Genomic DNA, 26,062 nt, shown 5'->3' with positions numbered 1-26,062 from the left:
GACGTACCTTTGTTTACATGGTTTTTGCCAAGCAACCTGGCCCGCCCATTGTGGAAGGGTGAGAGCTGACCCTCTCTTAGCCATAAAGTTGGCATGCCAGCAACAACATATCATCAGGGAGACAGAATATATAGAGCCGTCTAAACAGGCCCCGAAGATCTAATAGTCACCTGAGCAGATCCTTCTCCATGGGCAAGCTTCTTTAATCCACTCCTATGGAGCCTTGGATGAGGAGGGGGGGAAAAGCAAGCAGCCTTGATACCAGCCTTAGAGATGGCTCTGCAAGATCTGGTGACACCAGTGGAAGTGGATGGGGCAGCATTATAGCCCTACTCTGGGTGGCCCTGCAGGACAATCAGGAAAGAATATCACGCCAGAAGGCACAACTTCAAGGACACCAGAGCACTTTTCTTAGGAGAGATGGCCTGAGGTCAGGATCTATTCTGTTTCATAAGCAGTTAGCCAAAGACATGGTTGGATGGTCAGAAAGGCACAGATTAGAGGATTGATAACAAGAGGATTTGGAGAAGTAGATGGTAGATCCCTGGGAATGGTCCAGAAGTCCCCTCCAAAGAGAAAGATTTTAATCAGGTGGCTGAGATATCCTGCTCTGTGAGTTAGTCACCCTCCTTCTCCAGATACCCCAGGGCTTGCTCAACAGGCTTCTGAACAAGCTTCACTGACTACGAAGACAGAGTCAGAAATATTCCTAGACTTAACATCAGGGACTTCCCTTCTGTCCTGCTATTGGCTTTTGCCACTTCCAAGTGCCCAACTGACTCTCAGTGTTAACTTCCTTGTACCTAATATGGTACCATAGTCCTCAGAGGGCCAGCTAAGCTCCTCCTTTACAATAGACTCCGCCCTTTAAGTGGAAGCAGAAATTTATCCCAGAGGAGATCTTGGGTTCAGAATTGTTTCCCCTGCCCGCCATGCTTCTGCCCTGCCTTGTTACCTGTAGAAGTAATGGCACCTAAGATACTGCCATGGTGTCCCACACAGCACTGGTTCTGACCCAGAAACTCACTGTGGTCTGGAAGAAGTAAAGCAATGGAATTCACAGGACTTATTCCCCATCACCCAGAAGGAGCTGGCTTTAGAGAGTAGCAATGACAACCAACATTTACATGCCAGGCACTACTCTAAGAATATCATGTATGCCAACTCATTTAACCCTTTTAACAGCCTTCTAAAGTAATTACCACCAAGATACCAATTTCTAACAAGACACTGGTTAATAAACTGTCTCTGGTCACTCGGTGAGGAAGAGGGGACTGAGATTTGAGTCCAGACAGTCCAGCTGCAGAGCCTGTGCTCATAACCGCTACTATATACTTCCAGCAACACAGGAGCAGAGCAGTCCATCAGAGGCTCTGTTATGTAGCCTCACCAGAAATAAAAGTGGGTTGAGGCTACAGTGTGATCCTAGGAAGTACAGTTTATTCTCTGAACCAGTCGCCAAAATATGGTGCCATTTCTGCCTTAGCAAGAATATACTGAGCTGGGAGTCAAGAAGGTGGGAGCAGGAATTACGCCTCGCTCTCACTGGGAAAGTCCTGCTCATGTTCCCCATAATTCAGGTCCCCACTGATAAAGAGGATTTAGAATCCAAACGAGAAACAGTCCAGAGGGATAAATCAATCTGTAGTCTCAGTGAACTAGAAGCTGAGACTGTCACCTGGCCATTTTAGGCTCTTCATGTCAGTGGTGAACAGGCAAAAAAGGGAGCAATGGTATAGGTCAGGGCTTTGGAGCCCAGCTGTTTAAGGGGAATATATCAGTTAGGTTGCACTTGGCTTTAAATAACTTCTACAGCATTATATTTAAAAGCGACCTAAATCATAACCTAAGCAGTGAGAAGTCTGGAGAAAGGCAGTTCTAAGAGTGGATTCAGTGGCTCAACAATGTCATCAAAGAACCAGGCTTTTTCCAGCCCCCAAGCCCCTGCATCCTCAGCTGCTTGGTACTGTCTCCTGTCATGGCGGCCAAGATGGCTGCCACAGAGCCTAAGGTGAGGGAAAGAGTGAGACAAAGAACCAGCGATGAGTAGGGGAAGCACAGGGGGTTTTTAGGGCAGTGGAAATACTCTGCATGATACTGTAATGGTGGATACATGTCCTTATACATTTGTGCAAACCCATCGAGTGCACACCACCAAGAGTGAACCCTGAGGTCAACTATAGACTTTGGGTGATGATGACGTGTCAGTGTAGGTCCATCAGTTATTACAAATATACCACTCTGGTGGGGGTGTTGATAAGGAGGGAGGCTGAGGGAGGTGGGGTAGATGGGAAATCTCTGTATCTTCTCTGTTTTTCTGTAAATCTAAACCACACGACAAAAATAAAGTCTTTTTAAAAAAAAAGGAAAACGAACCAGGGGCAGTGAAGAATCTATCTCCACAGCCAGCCAGCAGTGCCTGTGGTCACATCAGGGTCCAGTGCTGAGGGAAGGCCGGCCCCGCAGCCACTGCTCAGCTGTACAGCAGCAGTTTCCTCCGGGGGTTCCATGGTGGTGATCTTGGGGGTGGCTCTCACTTCCTCACCTCCATTTGTTCCTGGTCATTTTCTGACCTGACTTTCCATCTTTTCCAGTGAGTCAATGAGCTTCCCAATAGCTCTTCAGTATATCTTTGCTTATAGCTGCAAGAATTGATTTGTGTTGTTGGTAGCTAAGAAGTCTGACTGGTACCAAGGCTGTTTAATTGATTAACTGGTTCTCTTTCTATTGTTGTTCTTTTTGGTGTTGAGGGTTTTAGAAGTTGGCCAGAGGGTAAACAAACTTACTAGAATGTAGACAATATTTACCAAGTCTCTACTTATTTTAATGACCTCCTCTCAGTAAAATTCAGGTCATACCAAGTCCTGAAAGATAGCTCGGGAAAAGCGATAAAGCTGCAAACAAATACCATTGGTCGAGTACTTAATAGGAGCCAGGTACTATGAAAAGTACTTCCGTATGGATTTCATTCTCACACCTTCCTGTGAGAAAAATATTACTGTGTTATGTGTGTTTTACAGATGAGGAAGCTCACACATAGTACAAAGGACAAATGGCCCAGGTCTGCCTGACTGAAAGGGCCTAGGTTCTCTCTCTCCAGTGTACCAGGCCATACTTTTCATTTACTTACGCTATCAGGAATTAAAGTGACAGATTTTACCCTACAAAATCTCCATAAGACTGCTCAGCCATCGTTGAAGTTAAGATCAAAATCATGTCCCTTGGAGTCCATCCAAAGGATTTTTTTCTGGAAGGACCATAAAGACTTGATCACTTTTTAATGTAGAGTAAGGTCAGTGGCACAAACGCTGAGGTTACCTTTAAAGTGTGGTGTGTGCTCATTATAACTGAGCTTCACTGGTCTTGCACTGGACTTGGTAGTAGAACTTGTCCACCCACACGCCCCCTAAGGGAACGTCCCACCTCCATCCAGCCCCTGTAACTGAAGCAGACGCTTTTCATACTGACTGCTGTAGCTGATGAGCAATAGACCGATTAGCCTGTGGCTTATGCATGCTGTCTTGAAGAGACGGGCCATTCAGATGGCTCTTAAAGGAAGTAGGCATTGGAAAACTGAGAGAGGGAGTGAATTAGCAGTGGGGCTGAAGGTACAGGAGGCTCTGAAGTCAAACTGATCCAAAAAGCACCCAGAAGCTAATGATATGAGGAGGTGAAGTTTATGCTGTAGAAAATAGAACACAAGGAAGGTGTTTGGTGGAGAGAAGAGGACAGAGACACAGAGATACTCTGAGAGAGAGGAAAAGGAAGCGGGTAGCCGAGGGGAGAGGAGGGAAGCAGAGATGCTAAGAGACAGACCCAGCCCTGGGGCTTCCAGGGTTTTCTGAATTTCCCAGGAAACATTGATGAATCCCTGTTCCTCACAACCACATGATCCTGTTTGAAACTCTTTCTCATTAACTTTTCAAAGTGAAACTTGCAAACAAATTTGTCCTTCATCTTTTTAGTTTTATTCCATTCTTCCTCCTGTGACCTAACTAAACCAAAGGCTAGAACCAAGAGAAAAGTGAAGTAAGTAGCAAGAAGTTATGATAATCCACAAACATAAGAACCTGAAGGGTACAACTGGAATATATTGTGCTGAGACGGGCTGTTATAACCCCTCTGCTCCCCTCTGTGGATAAAGGCCCAATTGAGTGTAGGTTTCATTCTGTGAACTCTAAAAGCAGAAGCAAAATGCAATTCTTTCTTTTTCTCTTTTCATTTCATGACTATGAACTAAACACATCAATCCACTCCCTATGAAAGATGCTTTTTTCTGATTCAACATCCTGCTCTATTTATGTCTGTGTTCTAAACACACACAATTGGATCCTTCCTCTAAACTGCCACGCAGGTGGTTTGAGTGAGAAAAGCCAGAGTGGGCAGTCATTTTGCTATAGATTATCTAAAGGACTCACACATTTCTCCTCCACACGAATTTGCTCCAGACCAAAGCAGTGTCAGCTAAGAAACACCCAGGGCTTCTTTCCCGTTCTCTGTCCACGATAATGATCTAAACTTCAGCGATGGCTGAGCAGTCTTATGGAGACTTTGTAGGGTAAAAATCTGTCCCTTTAATTTCTGATAGCATGAGTATATGAAAAGCATGGCCTGTATGCTGGAACGATCTTAGGTCTTTCCAGTCAGGCAGACCTGGAACCAGTGAGTTGATGGAGGCACTGGGGGTACTTTCATCTTAGGCTGTTTGGCCTAAGCTCCTCCAACCAATCCAGCCTCCTCCCTGTTTCTGTCCCCTTTTATATGCTATTGTTTTGCTTTGCTTGGCATAGCACAGAACATGAGTTAGCATAAGAGAACTGTGGTGCAGTGCTTAGGCCTCTGGATTCCAGACACAAACTTCTAGGGTTCAAATCTAGCCCGTGCCACTTACAAGCAGATGAACCTCCCTGAGCCTCAGCCTCCTCACCTGTAAGATGTGGTGATGTTATTAGTTTCTGCTACAGGACTACGTGAGTTAATATGTTGTAGAGGGACCAGGATCCTGCCTGGCACATAATGCACCATGTAAGTGTTCGCTAAATCAACCAACAGACCTGCACCAAGGAAAAGAGGTCCCTGCTCCCCGACAGAACAGCCAGGCCGCTGGAAACAGCTCTGCCTGAAAAGAACTGAATTGTGCTTCTTGTTACAAAGGGTTTGTTTGGTTTTTTTCCTTGCAGGAAATTCCCATTTGCTCATTAATCTCTATGAGGCCACTGAAGAAAGTAGGAGAGTGTTTCCAATGATAGGTGACTTGTTTGTGGAAACGAAAGGAAATTAAATACCATTTAAGTAGAGGTTAATTAACTGGCCATTGAGAGCATGGAAATCAGCAACAGCAAAAAGAATGGAGGACTTGGAGAAAGATGTGCCGAAAGACCTGGGCTGGCTCCCAGCTCTGCATCCTTTTAATTGTTTGACCTTTGGCAAGGCCCTTCCTCACCCTGAGCTTGTGTCTGCATAATGGGGACACTTATACATGGTTTCCAGGGCGGATCCTGAGGAGGAGGTAAGAAACACAGCACTAAGGGGGCCAGGATGTACGGCTCTGCATGATTCAGCAAATGTTTAAATTTGAATTTGAACAGTTTGCACTGAGCTCATCCACAGAGTCCTTTAGTGTTTGGCTCATGACCTAATGACTTCTTCAGGCACAATTTTACTAAGCTAGGTCATCTGATCTCCCATGGCGGGCAGTTCAAGAATGCTGCAAAGTGGGATGAACACACTGACAAGGGATAAAAGAGACAGGGCTACCGAGATAATGAATACCTAAAGGAGAGGTTAGGAAATGTTATAAAAATAAGTTAAAACCATTCCAAAGTTTTGTAGTCTGGGGTCTTTGAGTGTAGGTCAGATCACGTCACCTCTGAGGGACCCAGTGCAATGATTGACACACATGAGGTCTGAAACCTGCTGGCACTCACAAAGATATACAAAGAGTGTCTCTGAAAGCTCCTGTTAGGGCTGAATGTGCCTGCACCCCAGGGGAAAGGGACCTACAGGAGGGACTCAATGAATTGGCTCAGGTTATTTGCAAATGAACTTCAAGAATACTAAGAAAGAGGGTGCTTGAGGTCCCAGCTCCTTAATACAGGACTTTAAAGACTTAAAAAGACTGGGAGGACACCCTTGCTCTAACTGTGTAGGGGAATACCCATTCGGAGCCTAGTTAAGTTATGCTCCTATCTGTTGTACAGAAAACTGTCTCCCCTTGAATAGAAAAAGAAGGCCCATAAGAGAAAGGACTGGCTGGGGAGGTGGGAGTGGTCAGACCATAAGGCAGGTCTCCAGGAGAGACCCATGGTACACAAAGCAGGCAGCCCCTTGTCACAGGTGGTTCAATGCTTGGCTACTGGAGCTAGATGCCTGGGTTCAAACCCAGCTCTGCCTTATTGCTTGCATGACCTAAAGCTTAAATTGACTTAATCTTTTCTGTGTAAAATAAATACCTTATAGCACTGTTGTGAGGATAATTGTGTTAATACACACAAGCATTTAAAAGAGAGCCTGGCATGCTGCAATCATTTGGCCAATGTTTGCTATTGTCAGAAGCATCCCTCTCATAAGTTTTACTTTCCTGTACTTCTAGGCATGGATGATTGAGTTGCCTCAATTCCACTTAACAAAGACAATGCTGTGATGAACACCTTCACACTTTCACTCAATATGCATTTATTATTGGGTTGTCAGAAAAGTCATGACACATTTTTGCAACGAAAAACAAAGAAAAATACGTGATGACTTTTCCAATAACCCAATAAGTGCCTAATATGTACTGGGCAATGTTTCTATTTTTGTCCTGTGCAAGAGTTTCCCAAGAATGGGTTGCTTACCTAATTTCACTGAATGTTGTTCACTTGCTCAGTTTACTGGTGTGCTGGCAGCACATGAGGACTTTTTTTTTCCTCCACACCCTCTGTGAACACTCCGTGTCATTAGACTTTTTATTTTTTTTATCCTTTCCTTTTTTTTTTTTAGCTGAGCCATCCTGCCACCTGTTGGCAGCTCAGCTCAGGCCAGGCATTGAACCACTGTTGCTCAGAGCTCAAACTCTTGAGCGAGCTCTTAATCAACTGAGTCACTCAGCCGGCCCTCATTAGACTTTTTAATTCTTGCGAACCTGATTGGTGAAAAGTAGTATCTTAATTTTCATTACTGTGGAGAGAGAGATTATGTTTTCATATACTTGTTAGCTATTCCAATAACCTCTTTGAGAATTGTCTATACCTATATTTTGCCCACTTTCTATTGAGTTTCCTGTTTTGTTGTTGTTGTTGATATGAAGTTGTTTATTATATACTTTAGATATGTAGTACTAGCTAGTGTTGGATACTGGAAATATCATCTTCTTCTCCCAATTTATCACCTTTGGATTGCCTTTGTTCAGATTTTCTTTATTGAACAGAAATCCAGTGGTGCACTTAAGCTCAACTCTTGACTAGATTGACAGCCCTCCATATCTATGGGCTGTCAGAAAAAGAAGCATACCTACTTCTGGACATAAATACTATTCATCTCTGTCTCAGCTGTGCTTTTGCACACAATGACCAGCATTTATTCAAAAATTATAAGACATACAAATAAATGTCAAGAGGGGAAACAAACAAACATTGTCAAAACACAATCAGAGAGCCTGATTCAGAGATGACTCAGATGAGATGTTCAAACTATCAGAGAATTTAAATAACTGTGATTAATATTCTAAATGATTTAGGAGAAAAGGACAAGATGCATGAGAGATTTTCAGCAGAGATGGAAACCATACTTCACACCCAACAGTTACACATTCTATTTTTATTCTTCTGGTTATTTCCTTAAATGAGATCCCCTAGGGAAAGAGAAAGAATCCAGAGTAAAATGAGAAGAGGGCTTGAGAAAAAGCTTTGAGGAATATTCAAAGATTTGAAGGAGAACCAGCAAAATAGCTATGGAGGTAAGAGGAAAACAAGGAGAATGTCATGATACAGAAGCCTCAAGAATAGAGTGTTTTAAGAAGGTGGGAGTGGTTAACAATGTTAAATGCCACCACCAAGATGTCAAGTAAGACGAAAACTGAAAAGTATCTTTTGGGCTCGTGTAAGTCATTGGTGATCTCAGAAAGAGCAATTCCAGGGTATAGAAAAGGCAAATGTGACAAGACTACAGTGAACACCTGGCACAGCCACAAGGCACTTCAGAAGAGTCATGCCTTTGTAGGAAGACTACATTAACCCCACAGGAAGGCTACTCCAAACCCACTCCAAAGCTTAAGAACAAGCTTCAGAGATTAAGTGGATGCACAGATAAATTACCTGCTTGCTAGAATAAAGTCTAACACTCTTTGACTAAGACAACAAAATACACAGCTCAATAATAAAAATTCACAATTTCCAGCATTCAATAAAAAATTACTATATATGAGAAGAAGCGGGAAATTGGAATCTATAACCAGAATAATCAGTCAACAGAAATAAATCCAGAAATGAAGAGATAGCAGAGTTAGCAGATTAGCAGACAAAGACTTCAAAAGTTATTATACATATGCCCATGCATTTAAAGGAAAAAAATGAATATAATAAGAAGTGGAAGATATAAAAAAAGAAAATATAAGCAATCATATCAAAAGTTGCTTTTCAGTAAGCTCCCTCTCTCAAAAAAAGCTATAACCAGCCCTATAGCCTCTCTTCTGTAAAACATTTTGTTTCATGTAACTTTGTACTTTTGTTTCCCTGTATGAGAGCATTTTAAAATTGTCTTGGGGAACATACTATATATAATCCTAAAGAAAGTTTAAAGTGATCTTGACAGGTGCTGGGGAAGTAGAGAGGATGGTATGACTGTGATAGAATTCCAGGTGCACTTCTGCCCTTAATTGACATTGTTTGCAAAATCACAAGACCTCATGGTCTCCGAGGACAGAGTAGCCAGTTAGGGCTGAAGGGTCGACCCGGTGGCATGTTCCTCAGAACAGGTTAATGTCTCAGGTCCCTTCGGCTTTTGGTCTACCTGTAGGTAAGGTCTGTCAGTCCTGAGCCTTACTGTGGCAAAACTCATAATCGCTGCCCATGTTATCTCTTTCACCTCTCCTTTTAACCATGTTTTGGGAGCTTTCAGGGCACTTGTTAAGGTACCCTTAAAATTAAAAGAGAAATATTAATTATAAAACATTCAAGCTCAGGAGCTCGTTGGACATATTTGTGCAAGTCTTTATCATAGCTATGTTGAGTCCTGGCCAAATCAAGTACTTTAGGGAAAAGGAGGGGAACTGGAGTTTATCACCTAGCTTGCATTCCCATCAAGGAGGGATAGGTCTTCCCTAAAGATACTCATCCGACATACATTAGGGTGAAAACTGAATTTTCAAATTTGAAGTCTCTCATATCATTAGTTTTCCATCGTGTTCATATAGTGGAGGACTCGTGGGGCTCACATTACTTTAGTTCATGGATCACTTCAGTTCCTAAAACAATACTGTCAGACTTAAACTTTAAAATTTGAAATGAGTGTGTGTGTGTGTGTGTGTGTGTGTGTGTGTGTGTGTGTGTATTAGAACTTTTAACTGAAAACTCATTTATTTCTGCACTGCCCCATGCCAGTAAGGGAATTAGAGATGGTGTTTTTAGCTATTCCCTGGATGAAGGAAAATAGAAACATGGGTCTCAGTTGAGTGCACCAAGCTGTCTTGCTCATATTCAATGCCAGCTGGTCAGCTGCTGGCCGGGCCAGAAGAGAGCCCCATCCAGCTTCAAACAGAACATCGCCATCAGGACCTCTATGCGCTGAGCAATCCACTTCACTAAATAGAAAACTTCTCTGCCTAAGTGATGTCAAGTCATCAGCTGTATCTTAATACCCAACAAATTAAAAACTAAATTAACTTGGAGGAGATATCATTCTATTATACGCTGTTTCAAAAGACACCTATCTCTGTGCAGTAGAGCACATTTTTACCTCATATACACACACAGCTGAAAAGAACAATGAGAAAAATAAAGATACAAACACAAAACCCAAATATCTTTATTCTCATTTGTATTAATGTATTTCATGCCATAGACATTTTGCTACTAATAGCTCGTCTTTTTTCCACTTGCCTTACTTAGTTCTTCATTATATTCTCCATAAGCATGTCTCCATCATGGGAGGAAGATGGAAGAAAAGGAAAGCTGGTCACCAGGACACTGATGGCAATGACACATCATTAGGAACACAGTCATTTAACAGACCAGGCTGAGAACACGTCATTAACAACCCAGACAGAAGATTGTCCTCTCCCATCATCATTTGAAATAAAAAGGTACCTCCAAGAGAACCAGTTACTGCTTTGTCTGCAAAAAGTGCTGCGGCGAGTACACCAAAGAGACAAAACAGCCTTTAGTGGATTGTCAGAGCACTTAAGAAGGAGTAAATTGTAATTAGCCATATGCTAGACTCTCACAGCCCAGTAAGAAATATGCCTGGTGGTGGGGCAGCTCCGTGGCCCAGGTTTGCAAGTCAAAAGCAGAATGGCTGTTGAGTGAGGAATGATCCACAAAGGAAAACTACAACACTGTTCCATTTTTTGGCTTCAGACACAACAGATGAGGACTGTTTCTGCATGTGTCTGTGATTGCAGTCATGTCGCCGAGTTATTATGTATCCCAGCTACAGTTCCTGGCTTGGGAGACAGGGAGGGAAGGCCCCACTCAGCGAAAGCCCCAACCTTAAAATTGTAGATTTGGGGACACACTGTTTACAAAGGAATCAGAGTGCAAATACATTACATAGACAATGTTCTTCTATATTAGTATTTTCAGACAAGAAAAATGCTTTAGAGATAGGGCCTGTACCTGAGAGTGGTTTCAGATAGCAAACAAACAAACAAACAAAAACCCAAAAAACAAAACCCCAACCCCAACTCCAAAACCTACCAACTTTTGAGAATTTGGTTTTGTGTACTGTTCTTCTAACTAACTAACTAACGGTGCGACTTTTGGTATGTCCCTTAATCATCTTAAATATATTATCTAACCCTCCCATAGACATATCATTTTTATAATGTGCAGGTTGGACTCAGTGATTGAAAAAAAAATGGTATTCAAAATGTGTGTGGATGAGGGCACCCTCTCCTGTACTCTCATTTTCCTGAGAAAAACCATTAACTTTCATTAGATTTACAAAAGGTCCCGTGACTAAAGAAAAGGTTGAAGGAATAATCTCAGCCCTGGTAGGAGTTGAAAATTAAAATGAGATATTCAAAATCTTGTGCTGGAACAGGAAATAGACAGGAGGATTGGATTTGCTCTGTTTGGCTGAGAATAAGCCACTCTTCTTATGCAAATGAAGACTGATAAAGAAGATGAGTTTATATTGTTTAAAATGCAATATAATCTTTTGGTTTAAATCACTGTAAGCCAGTAAATTAGGGATTCATTTGGTTCTGAAAGTCATGCAAATTCTCTTTGCGAATTTGTGCATTAATGTAAATTTGTACTGAATTTGTGCATTAATGTAAATTTGTACTACGTGACTATAAGATTTGGCTACATTCTTCTTAAGGCAGATAAACACACGGAGAAGAGCTCTTAGACTGAAGGAGACTTAATGGATTATAAAGACTCCTTGATAATCTAATCTACTTGGTTCATGCTGTTATGTTTTGATTTGGAGTTGATTTCACGATCAAATCACAGAGCAATGTGCCAATTCCATAGTCAACAAGTCCTCCTCCTTCTCCTGGCTCTCACCCCACCCATCCCATCCAGTAATGCAGCCAAGAAGGAAGTGATTTCTGGAATGCAAGCGCTACCAGAGGGAGGGAGAATCTGCTGGTTTAGTGTATTCCCCATAACTAGAAGAACACCCAGTACAATTAGTTGCTCAGTAAGCATTTGTTGAATGAATCCTAATACTTAATGAGTTTCAGAATGGTTCAGGGATAGTGAACGCTCCTTTCTGAGACTGAGTTGATCAAGTGTATCAATTTTTTTTTTAATTTTATTGGGGAACAGTGTGTTTTTCCAGGGCCCATCAGCTCCAAGTCAAGTGGTTGTTTCAATCTAGTTGTGGAGGATGCAGCTCAGTGGCCCATGTGGGGATTGAACCAGAAACTTTAGTGTTGTGAGCACTGTGTTCTAACCAACTGAGCTAATCAGCTGCCCCAAGTATATCAAACTTGATTCAATGTACATTGCTGGTTTTAATTTATCAATCTCAGTTGAGGTTAAGACTCTTGCTATGCAGGTTTACCATCATCTTTGTGCAATACTCAACCAACTAAAGTAGTTCAGGCAGTTCCAACAGCATCTAGATTTTAATCCTGGGGAACCTGGAGGCATTTTCCTTATAGAGGGCACATTTTCATCCACCCTACTGAATCATAGCCTCAATTTATCGGCCCCGTGAGTATAGAAAATTCATCATTTCAACCTGTATTCCCTGGTTGTGTAATCTCCCATGTAAGAAATAACAGCAGGAACAGCAGCAATAGTACTGACATTTTCATTAAAGTTGGGCACTCAGGAATGAATTTGTTGAATTATATGAATGTCCTGTTATCTAAACTCAGTGCCTCACGGGACAACATGTAAAATTGGACTCTCAGCAAGCAAAACACTCTCCTATCTAAATTCAAACGTAATTAATGGCTAATTTCCCTCATATTCCATAGCCCTCGCCATAACTGCTGAATTCTAGAGCTACCTCTATTCACACTCTTTTGTTTTATTGCTAAGGTTCGAGACAGGGAAATGGCCAATTGCTCCACACTAAATTTAGATCTGTGTTAGTGTATGTTTTTCACCCACATAAGGATGGTTTCCGAATGATGGTTGTTGGCTCAAGCAGCCAAATGGTGGAAGCACGTCCATCTCACTGCTAATTCCATTTTCTTTTTGCTTCTCCTCCCTTTGTCTTCTTGCTCCTTCCTTTCAGACATCTACCACAAAATCTGGCTTCTTTGTAATCTGATTGTTCCCATCATACTTGCTGTGTCTATGGCAACTTAATGTTGACAGAGGTATTTGCTCTTTGGCTATCTTTACGTATGTTGCTGTGACATACGGACAGCATGAAGTTTTATGCAGAAGGAAAAATATTCGTCCAGTATTTTGAAGAGACACTAACTCTGGGTCCATTTAGGCTGGTATGCAACACGGATCTCTAAGGATTTTGATACCACATGTAACATACATGAAGTCTATTATCTGGCACACCAAATTTCAGTAGCCGTCTGGGACACCAAATTACCAATGAAGAAAAAGACATGACACAGTGGTTAGGGGACGCAGGTTCTAAAATAAAAGAGATGATGATGATTGAGTATATTTGCTTCAAAGCTTTATGTAATTCACCAGGTAAAGTTAATCTGTTTTTTTCTCATAGCCTCCAAAGTGTGAATTTGATAGATACCCTATTCTAAACATTATTTTATTATAAAAAAAAACAACCCAGATGTTCATTAGTCCTGAGTTATAAAAGAAAGATACAAGTACTATAAAATTATGGTAGAAAATGACTCAAGAAAAAGAAAAATGAGAAAAGAATGGTCAGGTGGGGAAAAAATATGCTCTCCAAATGGAACTCTTTGCTGAGCCTCAGGAGAGATTTAATTAGTCCTCTCTTCCTTTAGTGCATGCTCAGAAGCTCTGACACTGACTGTAAATTAGGGCAAGAAAATCCAGCTGGGCCTGGGTGGGTTAAGGGGGAAGGGCAGGATCTTAAAGGGGCAATGACTATTTAAAAGAGCAATGCCTGTCACCCCCATCGTTCCTGTCATATGCCCTTCAACCTCGCACCACCAACCTACTCCACCTTCTATGTTTCCTATCTTAGTTAATAGTACCTCCAATTCACAGTCATCAAAGCCAGGAACATTCTTGATTTCTCCTTTTGCCTCTGTAAAATGCAATCACTATCAATGTTTGCAGATTTTACTTTAAATTTGACTTCATTTCTCCATCCCTATTAACATCCTACTGGTTTAAGTCTTTGGGCCCTCATTGGGTCTTGCCATTACAATGGTGTCTCAACTGGTGTTGAATGTATTTTCCACTGCTGCCAAATCCTCTTTTAAAAATCACACTACTCAAATCATACCATTTGGGACGATATGGATGGACTTAGAGACTATTATGTTAAGTGAAATAAGTCAGTTGGAAAAAGACAAATACCATACGATTTCACTTATATGTGGAACCTAAAAAACTGAATGAATGAGCAACGTAAACAGAAGTGGTCTCAGCGATAAAGAGGAACAACTGATGGTTGCTAGTTGGGAGGGGGTGGGGATGAGGGAGAAGGGGAAGGGATTAGACAGCATAAATACATAACTACAATATTGCCACAGGTACATGAAAGAATATAATTAATAATGTAAATATTTTGTAGGGTGTCAGATGGTCGCATGTCTTGCTAGGGAGACCGTATCATGGATGGGGAAGAGGCTTGATCACTGCACTGTACACCTGAAGCTGATGTTGTATAATATTGTATGTCAACTCTGGTGAATATATATATATATATATATATATATATATATATATATATATATATATATACATGGGACGTGGAGTATAGTGTGGGAGTGGAGTCAAGGGAATTGTAATAGATATGTATGATATTGGGGGGAAGTGGGGCGGCGGATTGGGGGAGGGGGTTGTCACTTCAAGGGGTAAAACGTATAACTATTGCACTGTGTTGTACAGCTGAAACTAATTCTAAAAAATGTGTCTTTTGTAATAAAAAATAATTAAAAGAAAAAAAATCACACTACTCCAGCTTAAAACACTTCTAGTGATTCTCCAACACCTGTAGGAAAACGTTCAGACTCCTTCATACTGCATCCCTGGCCTCTATCAACCCATCAGACCTCATTTCTGACACTACCCAGGTTGTACTTTCTGTTCTCACAATAACCAATTCCTTTTAGCATGTGTGTCCCAATGTAAGAAAAATCAACACTGAATATATAGAAGAGTATTTGATTCACTTAAAATATATAAGCTTTTAGGAAGTAAGATGAAATAACCCAATTTCTACTTAACTAATTTATTAATTATTAAAAATTTATTAATTTAGCTATATAACTGTATAAAATATTAATTTATAATTTTTTTCACTCCAACACATCATAATATCAAAGAAAAACTTTCAAAAGTTAAAAATATGACTATCTTATGAATATAGAATGAACTCATGTCAGAGATTTTATTTTAATTGATGAGGGAAACAGTAGGATGGTAAAGCTAATTCAAAGAGAGTTTGAGGGACTGGTTGTTTCTAGAAAGAAAAAAACAACAGAATGTAAAATAAGATTATTATATTAGATACAAAACAAGTTAATGTTTCACAGGGCAATGAAATAACAGATTACATTTCCTACTGAACATAATCATTTATATCTCTACCAAAAAAAAATCTACAAATTTACGTGTAGCTGCACAGTATCTGGATTCTAATGCATAGTAAATAGCAAAGTCAAACACAGGTAATTCTATACAATTATATAATTCTAGGGGGGGCCTGTTAAACAGTGCTTCATGACCACATTGAAAACACATACTATCATCCTCTTCTTGCTTTCTTATTATTTCCAAGGGCAGGATAATTTTTCTTAACAATGAAAGTTCTTTATTAAAACACTTCACATGAGTCTCTTCCATCAGTGTTTTGGCATCACAATAGTCATTTCTTGAGTCACCTAACAAAGTTTTCCAGAACATAACATTTTTATGTCCTCTTACGTTTTGTCCAATGAAGCATTTTTGGAATCTTATGTAGGTCCTTAAGAGTTTGAAGAGAGGATAGATATGTTAAATAACTATAAACATGGTAGAACAGTGTACAGTTATGCGGATGTTAAAAATGCAGGAGAAAGTAACTACCAAAATAATAATAATAATAATAATAATAATAATAATAATAATAATAATGATGTAATCTATAGCTCCCCAAAATATTTGCAAAAAGAGAAAAGGGCAGTATAAAAAAGGCTTTAAGATGCCAACAGATGCCCAGGAAGGAAAAAGAATTTGGTAAACAGAAAAATAAAACAAAATGGTAGAAATCATTCCAAATAGATCACAATAAATATAAATGAATTTAACTCACCTGTTAAAAGACAGAGACTATCAGACTGAATAGACAAGAGAAACTTCCTTCCAGATACATGCCTAGAACATAACAAAACAAAAAGGATGAAAATAAATAGATTACAAAGAAAATAATAACAATAAAAAGCTGATGTAACAATATTAACATTAAATAAAGCAAAAATTAAGACAAATAGCAGTAAAAGCATAAAGAGCTAATTTCATCATGATACAAGGAATGGGTACTTTTATGTACCTACAGAAGTAAAAAGAACTTGATAAAAACAAAACATGATAATAATTTATTAAAATTATTAAGCAGAAAAAAAATTCAGTAGTAATATACACTACTTAGGTAAAATTAATAAGCTTAATCTAATGTATAGAGAACCTTGTATCCAAACAAAGGGAGAATATTTTCAATGCATTCAGTACATTTCTCTAAAATGACCACATACCAAGTCACAAGAAAAGTCAATTTCCAAGATTTAATATCATCTCTGTTCACAAAGCATTTACGTTAGTAATTAACAATAAAAAGATGGTTACAAAGTAGCAACAACCTTTAATTGGAAACTAAAGAAAATGGACTAACAAATAGCTCATTAGTTAGAGAGGAAATTACAATGTCATGGAACATTTAAATATAAAGACAAGGAAAGTACCACATGACAAAACTTGTGGAACAGGGCAAAGTAGTACCCAGAGAGAAACACATCGCCTTAAGCATAATTATTCTTAAAAAAGGAAAATTGAAAGCAGGGAAATGGAACTTTCAAGTAGCTAGTAAGAGAATTACGGAGTAACAAAAGTAAGTAAAGAAAGAAAAGAACTGACATAATCCATAAACTAGAAAACAAAAAGAAACATCACAAAATAAACACCAGTTATTTAAAAAATAATAAAGTAGACAAACCTCTAACAAGACTGATAAGAATAGAACAGTAAGAATATGACTGAAAAGTGGGCATAAATACAGGTAGAACCTGTTTTTAAAAAACCTGAAGAGAATAATATGAACCAGTTTATTTAAAAAAGAAAAGAAAAAACTAGCTAAAATAAAAACATTTCTAGAAAAAAATAACTAAGAGTAATTCATGAACTCAAAGCCATAAAAATATGTAATTCATGAACACAAAGCCATAAAAATATGTGATTATCTACCTCTCTATCTACTTACCTAGCTGTATAATATAGGCTCTCCCTCAAAAACAAGCCAAGAACAGATGGTTTCAAGGAGCGCTTTATGAACACTTCCAATTCATTTTACTAAAGTACTATAATCTTACCGCCAAATCCAGACAAGCATAGTAGGAAGCATGGAAAATTATAAGCCTATTTCACTCTCTTAGATGTAAAATCCTATATGAAAGACTAGCTGGTTGCCTCTCTCTGTCTAGTACTGTATTTCGGGCCATGGCCTAGACAATGGAACACTGTGCAGCTGCTAAAACCAACCTAAGGAGGTGGAGCCACGAGGGGATTAAGGCAGGTGACCAGATATGTGTCCCTTGGCCCTGCTGCGCCTTTCTCCACATGTCCAGCCTGACAAACTTCTGTTTGCTCTTCAAACACCGTGGCAGCCGTCGCCTCCTGTCCTACAGATGAATCCTTCCTCTTTTGTGTTGCCTCTGTCCCTCTGATTTCCATAAGCAAATCGATCTCACGGTTGTGCAAGGCTTTGTTTACCTGTGACCTGACCACACAGCCAGCACAAGCTAGGACTGGGAAGAAATGTGAAACAGCACTCTTCTCCAAAGGGTCTGGAACACCTCCTCCCCACCTCACGTACTAAACAGATTTGTACAAAAGGACAGATACGGCGGAGCTGCCACCAGGGCGCCCACCGGTTAGCTCGCGCCCTGCCCGCGAAGTAGGGGCCATGGATTAGACCCGGCTGCTGTTCCCGGGTTTCTGCATCGGAGAGGATGCCTCACGCCGAGCCACTTCCTCTTCCTCTCACTTTCAGCGGCGCAGACACCAATCCCTCCCAGAAAAAAACTCTAACAGGAAGCGCGGAGGCCAGGGTACCCGGCATCCAGCGCCCGATCGCGCGTCGTCGCGCCGCCCGGGACTCGGAGCCGACCCCGCCCGCGGGTCCGAGCGGGCGCCGGGCGCCGGGGGAGGGACGGAGGGCCGCGCCGGCGCTGGGGGTCGCCGGGCGGGCGGGGCCGAGCGCGCAGCTCGCCATGGAGGTGGAGGAGGCGTTCCAGGCGGTGGGGGAGATGGGCATCTTCCAGATGTACTTGTGCTTCCTGTTGGCTGTGCTGCTGCAGGTGAGTCCCCCGCCGCCCCGACAGCTCCCCACGTCCGCGGGCTCGGCGTCCCCGCTTTCTCCCAACCGGGCCCGGCTGGGACGCCGAGGCTCTGCGAACACCCGTGATGCGGCCGGTCTCCCCCGCCCGGACCTCGCGCGAGGGCGGGGCTGGGCCCTGGAACGCTGGGTCGCCAGCGCGCCGTCAGCCTCTGACCTTCCCTTCGGCGGTTCTGCCAGGCCCACCCACCCCCTCACCGCGAGTGGGGTTGGAGTGTGTGTGTGTGGGGGGGCGGGGGCGGGGAGGGCGGCGGTACTTCAGACGACGGGCTGGTTAATAAGGGATGTCAGTTTCTGTTGTTACCTGTAATACGCTGTGAATGCCAGAGAGAATTGTTGCTCTAACCTGTGGCACTGTCACCTTGGAATCTAGAACTGCTGACGAAAGGTCCGGAGCTCTAGCAGCCCCCTTTAGCTCTGGGTATCTATTTAGCACCTTTTCCAGGATTTGAGAGGGTTTCATATTACAGGAGCTGTCAATGCGTAGGGCCTATTTCTCCTTGGTTTACAAGTAAGTTCTGCTGGGTCCTTCGGCCCAGAGGCCAGCCTCGGGTTGAGACTTTTATAAGTTGAATAATGCCATCTACGATGTGTGGTTATAAAATGGAATTACTTCTTCATTATACAGAATTCTCAGGCTACTTGCACACCCCAACTTAAAAATATGGGTTCTGTATGCTCAAGGTCACTGCAAATACACTTTGCTAGGCAAGAGTTACTCCTTTGCAGCTTAAATAGTCCGTTCGACATCAATTCTCCCAATATTCTAAAGACATTTTATTTACAAATCCTTTGGTAGTATTTACCATGAGTCAGTCATTTTGCTTATGCCTTCATTCAGCAGATATTTAAGGAGTGCCTACCATGTGCTTAGCAGGGGCTGCAATGAAGAACAATCAAAGCCCCTTTCCTAGGAAGCTTGCATTCTAGTGGGGGTGGGGTGAGGCAGGCAGACAGACAAATAATTACAATTAACTTGTAATGCTAGTCATCCTGAGGAAAGTACAGGGTGGTCAGGAGTGTAACTGCCAGTCCACCAGTTGCTTAAATCTTGCGTAAGGAAAACTGCTCAACAGGAAGATGCGGGTGGAGGGAGGTAAGGGTTGACTTACTGATTCCTTTGTCCATTAAAATGTTTGAAAGTTTGGTTGATTTCATCACCAGCTAGGAGAAACGCTCAAATGATGGACTGGTAGATGAAGTCAGTTCTTTCTCTAGCAAAACAGGTTCTCAGTTCACAAATATGTATTATTCTGAAGTTCCTTCAAGTTTGTTGTTTTAGCTTTAAAGGTACTTTGCCTATGAGGAGAAAGTATTGGTGCTAAATCATAAACGAGTGTTTAATACAGAGAGAATAGAATTGTAACCATGACTATTCACTGAATTCTGCCTGACATGTGGCGGATATTTGCCTGATGTTCATTTGTAATATTTTTCTTTGAGAAAATTCTTTTCCTGTTCTAACCAAGAATTCCTGGAACACAACTAGCTCTCCGAGTAATCCCACCTCCCCACTCGCACCCCTGTACTCCACTTCACCTTCTGTGTCATTATCTTCTTACCTGCCTAACCAGGCATCCACCAACCTGGAATAAATTTGTCTTGTGTGTGGCACTAAAAGGGGTTCAGCACCGGTTAAGTTTCCCTTACTTTTCTTTATGGTTGACCCAGTTAGTTAGAGTTTGGTATCAAAGAGGTCTAAGCCTATGACCATGACTGTTCATTGAACTCTGCCTGACAGGTGGCCAATGTTTGCTGTAGAAAAACCAGGTCTTAGAGTGCTGGGAATGAAGTGACTGACTGTTTATCTTATAGGTGTGGGCTAGGGAGGTGTCGGTAGCTATGCCTGGGTCAACAGAGGGGTTGTTCCGATGCAGGCAGAAGTGAATCCTTCACAGCTGTTACATGTTTATGAGCACTCAGCCATCCCATTGAGATTCGGGAGACAGGTGGTCCTAGCTATCATGGATATGAGAGTGGCGTTCCTCAGAGACCTCTCTACCAAGTCTGTTGTTGGAAAGGTTTGGGCTAGGGGAGTACAGTACTGGGAAGTCCTGTTACATAGTTGTAACACGATGCTGTCATCATTCTTGTGGGGTATGCTTCCTCTGACAGAGGAAAAAGTCAGAAACCCTTTCAGAGTTGGCTGAAGTGGAAGGAGGTTGATGTCTGATTTTAATACCAAAGTACTTGTATACCATTGCCCAAGGAAGATACAGAGCAACCGCTAGCAGCACTGCCAGAGAGGGAGCCCTCCCAGAGAGGTGCGTTGGACAGGTTACCCTGCACATTGTAGGACTGCCAGAGACGGGGACTGCCAGAGAGAGGGGCCCTCGCTGAATTCAGCAGGGGCCTTGTCTGCATCTGCGGTTTGGTAATGACCACAGCCAGCTGAGGAACACAAAACCAGAGGGACAGGGATGGAAACTTTACAGATCCTTTGGTTTTTTTCTCCCTTCTGAGACTATTATTATTTTTAAAATGGTTTTAACTCCCTTTGCTTCAAACACATCCAAGTTCAAACTAAGAGGACAAAACCACATTACGAAGCCAGAGTTCAAGGTCTTTAGGTTAACAGTTTTCCTGGATTATTGATACTTCATGTAGCTCCTCAAAAGTTACCTCAATATCCAGTTACCTTTGGCTAGGCGACTGTCCTTCACACTCCTGCAAACACAATCTCTGGCCTCTCTGTAGTGGTTAATGTTCAGATACGTGAAGAATTGATGCAGATTTTATGGAGTCTCTTGGGCATGATAAAATACAAATGCCCTGATGATAGCGATATGGGGTTTTAAAGTATATAAGCAAAAAGCTAAAGGAAAAAACATTGCCTTATATAAAAATGGGTGTCTTCGGAACAAGCAGTACAATTTACAATTTTCAAGTTAGAAAAAAATTATATCTCCCAAATATACATGCCCTCCCTTGGTAAGAGTTATTTGTGGTATTTAAGTACGAATGATTCTGTTTACCTTGTTACTGTTTTTATTTTCCGATGGTGATTCAGAGTTGATGCCATCAGCAGTACTTTGTGTCTGTGTGTGTGTGTGCTTGTCTGACAGGAGGAGGAAGTTTGGAATACAATTCTTTGTTTCTTGATCCCGTTAGACATAAGTGAAAATGAACCCTACTTCTTTGTTCTAAGCCACAGACTTCAGCTCCTTCATTTTCTTCAGGGTCGTGAATCATAGGTTGTAGTATAATTTGCACAGAATTTAAAACATCCATTAACCCACAGGAGCACATAACCTGTAACAAGCATTCGTTTTATCAGCCACACTGCGATGCTGCTGTGAACCGCAGCTTGAGGTGCAGTACTCTGGTGTTTCCAGAATGCATTATTTTTATGTCAACGCTTAACAACCCCAACCTGATTTTTCAGATCCTAGAACTACCAGTGCGTTCATATCATCCATGTAATAAATATCTTTTCATGGTGTTTTACAAAGTGGAATGACTGAACAGGTATTTTGCAGAAGCAGAAACCATAATAATTAACACATGAAAAGATGTTTACCTTCAGTGGTCATCTGGGAGAGGCATATTAAAATGACTATGAAATATCGTTTCACACTTATTAGATTAGCAAACATTAAATCGTCTAACAGTACAAGTGTGATGAGAATGAGAAGTAGAAACTACCCCATTTAGAGAGCAATTTGCCACTGTCTAGTAAAATTAAAACCCAGCATTGGACCCCTAGGTATTTGTCCTACAGTATCGCTTAAATGTGTGTATAAGGAAATATGGGTAGGATGTTTATTGTAGCACTGTCTGTAATAACAAAAATTAGTAACCACCTAAATGACTCTCAAAAAGGGACCGGATAATTAAAATGTAGTATAAACTTGATAGAATGTAACAGCTAAAATGAATGAACTAGATCTATACACAGCTACATGGATGAATCTGTAGCACCAAGTTAAATGTGCAGTGCCAGGTGGTACTAGACTAATCGGGGATCACTTCATAAATTATGTAAATGTCTAACCACTATACTGTATACCTAAAACTAATATAAAATAATATTAAATGTCAACTATAATTGAAAAAATTTTAAAAAGAAGTACAAATTGGTAGTTACAAAATAGTCATGGGGATATAAAAGAATGCACAAGGAATATAGTCAGTAATATTGTACTATGTATGGTGTCAGATGGGTGCTAGATTTATCAGGGGGGAATCACTTCGTAAGCTATATAAATGTCTAATCACTATGTTCTACACCTGAAACTAATATAATATTGTATGCCAACTGTAATTGAAAAATAAATTATTTTTAAAAATTAAAATAAATTAATTAAAATATACACACGGCAGGAAAAAAAGATTGGAGAATAGAAAATGGATGTCAATGATTGAGCACTTAAAAAAAGAAAAAATAACAAGCGTGATATATACAATGTGACATATACTCTTATTACAAATTTTCAAAACCTACGAAGCAATACTATATTTGATTTATGAATACATATGAACAATGTAAAATATAAACTCATGGAACAGAAGGATTCACACCCAGTTCATGAGACTGATTGCTTCTTGGGAAGGCAGGGAGGGGTGGACCTGGGGAGGGTTACACAGGAGATTTCCTCTAGATCTGTAATATGATGTTTAAAACCTGAAGCAAATATGATAAAATGCTACTTGTTAATTGTGGTGGTGGGTTTGTGAATCTTATTTTATTTGTTTGCTTTTCTGTGTTAAATAAAAAAAAAACAGTAAAGAAAAGAAGATACGTATACCAAGAAGAGAATGCTGCAGCTCACTGTATGAGAATAACAGCTCACTCTTTTATTGATATTTTTTTAACCAATTATGGCTGTGAATTGTGGTCATTTAATACTTAGGAGGGAGAGGTAGAGTGAGTTTTGTTCAGGTGCTTTATTACACTTTGCATGGAACTCATCATAACTGTTACAACTAGCATCCTCTACCTGCTTGCATTTGTCACCATGCCCACTCTCTCCAGGAGATTCATAGGAATACTGCTTTTTGATGAGGTGTCACTGAGGTGGATAGCTGGTGGTTCTAACCTGTAAACCACAGGGAAGTGATGAAGTTCACCCTATAAACTATAGTGAAGACCTTACTGTATCAAAGTCAAGTCATTAAGACCAGCCCTCATGCCCTAGGGCAGGGGTCAGCAAACTGCGGCTCCCGAGCCACATATGGCTCTTTGGGTACGTTCTGTCTCAAAAGTTTACCGACCCCTGGAAGAGCCAATCCTGTCCCTCAACAATTTAAAGCTTATTTGAGAGCCATAAATATATTATTACAAGTAATGAAAATTTAAAGTAATATTATAAGTGAAACTATGATAGTTTTATTTTCATTTTCAATTTTACTTTAGAGCCACATGTATGTACCCAAAGAGCCGCATGTGGCTCGCGAGCCGCAGTTTGTCGACCTTTGGCGGCTCTTCGGTCTCAAAAGTTTGCCGACCCCTGGTCTAGGGGATTCTCACCACCTCCAGGGGGTCAGCCATGATGAGAGCTATAGCATTAGTAAAAGTCACAAAGCATGTGACTTTCTACCATGGTTCTCTGCGAGTTTGAGCAAGTTTGACGCTGCCCTTACCCTCAAATTTAGTTCTGTCGGCCCACAAAAAAATGGCTGGGAATTGAATGATAATCTGGTGACTCTTTGCCTGGTGTTCCATCCATCATTGTAGGTGAGTGGGACACCGTAGGTCAGAGAGACCCTAACTACACTCACCCCCAATATGTCCCCAGGAAGCTGCTGTCTGTAGACAGATACTGCCCCCTGGTGTAAAACAGGTGAAGCTGCACATTCATCAGACCCTCAGATTTCCATCCCTGGCTATGGAGATACAGGAGGTCTCCTGAAGGTTTAGGGAGCTCTCTTGAGCATGGAGCATATCAAGCATTGGGCTTTGCCTTGGAAAGCAACTAGCCCAACACCTCTCCAGCACCCAAACCGCCAGCAGCATGCCTGGCCAGGGTCACCCACAGCTGCTTGACGTGTGCCCTGACACAGACAGTATTACCTTCCAGGATGGCACAAAAAAGTCATTAAAAATATGAAGACGAGAAATGTGACTATAGCATAAAGAACACTATGCTTGAATGCTTTCAGAGCCAGCTTGCAGCTGGCTGAGTGAACTTAAGCAGACGGCCCCTCGTCTTCACTGTGCTCTTGGAAATGTCTGGATCCTGAAAATTTCATTCAGTTATTTTGCAAGTTTAGGATTTCTTAAAGTTGCCCCATGCTCGGCAATTAGTTGGCATTGTGTCAATGTGGACTCGGAGGTTTTCATCGTCACAGTTAGAGGCTGCTGTGGAAGGAAGAACCGTCCAAGCCAAAGACACGCACAGCTCAGGAATCTCCTCTCTGACCTCCTCGACCCAAGGCTCAAATAGAAACGAATATCTTCATTCATGGGAATCGTATGGTAATCAACAAATGGTATGTGTGATTGTAGAAAAGAGAGAAAATATAGAAAAGAAAAAAGAACAAAAATCACCAGAACTTCTACCACCCAGAAGTAAAACATGCTCATGTTTTGATGTATGGCCTTCCAGACTTTTTATAACACCAATATGTACCTTTATGTTTTTTGCTAAAATTTGTATTTTAACCTGATTTTGTCTAAACAATATTGTGAATGCCTTGTTGTGCCCATAAGTAAACAACTACATCTTTTTTAATGGCTACAGCCATTAATAATAATATCACATTAAGACCAACCCATAGGCCCCAGTAATAAGGTTATTTATTATCATTAATGATAAGATATTAATAATTATAAGATAATAATATCACAAACATACATGTACCTACTTCCAGATTTAATAGTGTTCCAGTGCCTGGCTATACCATAATTAATTTGCTTATTCAGCTCTCTTTTGTTGCAATTGTAGGTTGATGGTTTCCTCTTTTTCATAGTTCTAAAACCCACACAGTCCATGCTGCTGGGTCACTCTTGAGCTCTGGCCTTCACTTCTTCCTGCCAAATGTTTATCACTCTTCTCAAGCCCAATTTCTCCTGACTCCCTTCCTCTCATTCTCCCCAGATATTCTTTGTTCCAGCTTTATGAAGAAAATAGAGGTAACTCGATGTAAACTTCCTGAACGTCCTTTCCTTGTACCTCAGAATTAGTTTTTATCCTCACCTATCATATGTTTCTCCATGGTGTCCAAGAGGAAAGCATCTCTCACCCTTTCCAAGAATATCCTTTCACCTTTGTTTTGATTCTATGATTCTATAATCCTCTATCTTTATGCCTTCTCTGGCATCCCAAAGAATGCCCGGCATGGTAGATTTAGGTGGTGTATGGAAATAGTATTAAGTCGCATTAACTCATCAAGTGAGAGGGTTATTCCCTTTTCGATTCTTCTTTAATCCTTCTGTTTATCTAGAAGGAAGTCTCATTAGGTGCTAGCACTTCTCAACATATTTGCAAATATTTCTGTTTTAACAAAGGGAATGAATTAGAATTAAAGATTCAAAGAAGGTTCAGACTTTGGCAGAAAAATTGCCTAGTTAGAATTTAATATTGTGTTTTCATTTTATTTACTATGTTTTAAAAACTTCTAGGGCCGGCCGAGTGGCTCAGTTGGTTAAGAGCTCGCTCAAGAGTTTGAGCTCTGAGCAACAGTGGTTCGAGTCCAGCCCGAGCTGAGCAGCCGCTGAGCTGCCAACAGGTAGCAGGATGGCTCAGCTTAAAAA

At 41.0% G+C, this 26,062-nt stretch overlaps 1 protein-coding gene and 1 long non-coding RNA gene across 3 annotated transcripts in view; one reads left to right on the top strand and one right to left on the bottom strand.

Annotated features, from left to right (window-relative positions):
* Window positions 1-15,154: 15,154 nt before the first annotated feature.
* Window positions 15,155-17,504, bottom strand: LOC109392795 (uncharacterized). 2 transcript variants are annotated; one of them, XR_002126124.1, is made up of 3 exons: window positions 17,342-17,504; window positions 16,072-16,133; window positions 15,155-15,744 (listed from the first exon to the last, which is right to left on the bottom strand). It is a non-coding gene; the product is annotated as an uncharacterized LOC109392795 (long non-coding RNA). The 2 variants fall into 2 exon arrangements; XR_002126123.1 differs by lacking the exon at window positions 17,342-17,504 and adding an exon at window positions 17,233-17,334.
* Window positions 17,505-17,513: 9 nt separating this feature from the next.
* SLC22A15 (solute carrier family 22 member 15) overlaps window positions 17,514-26,062 on the top strand; it is a gene marked incomplete at its 3' end in the record, with an annotated part of 73,261 nt that continues 64,712 nt past the window's right edge. Inside the window, exon 1 of the mRNA XM_019661454.1 lies at window positions 17,514-18,574. Within this exon, the coding sequence (XP_019516999.1) occupies window positions 17,981-18,574 (594 nt within the window). The remainder of the gene's footprint in view (window positions 18,575-26,062) is intronic.

The sequence above is a fragment of the Hipposideros armiger genome, unplaced genomic scaffold, assembly GCF_001890085.2.
Source record: "Hipposideros armiger isolate ML-2016 unplaced genomic scaffold, ASM189008v1 scaffold_349, whole genome shotgun sequence".
In the NCBI taxonomy this organism is placed as follows: Eukaryota; Metazoa; Chordata; class Mammalia; order Chiroptera; family Hipposideridae; genus Hipposideros; species Hipposideros armiger.
This window is presented reverse-complemented; position numbering and strand designations above follow the sequence as displayed.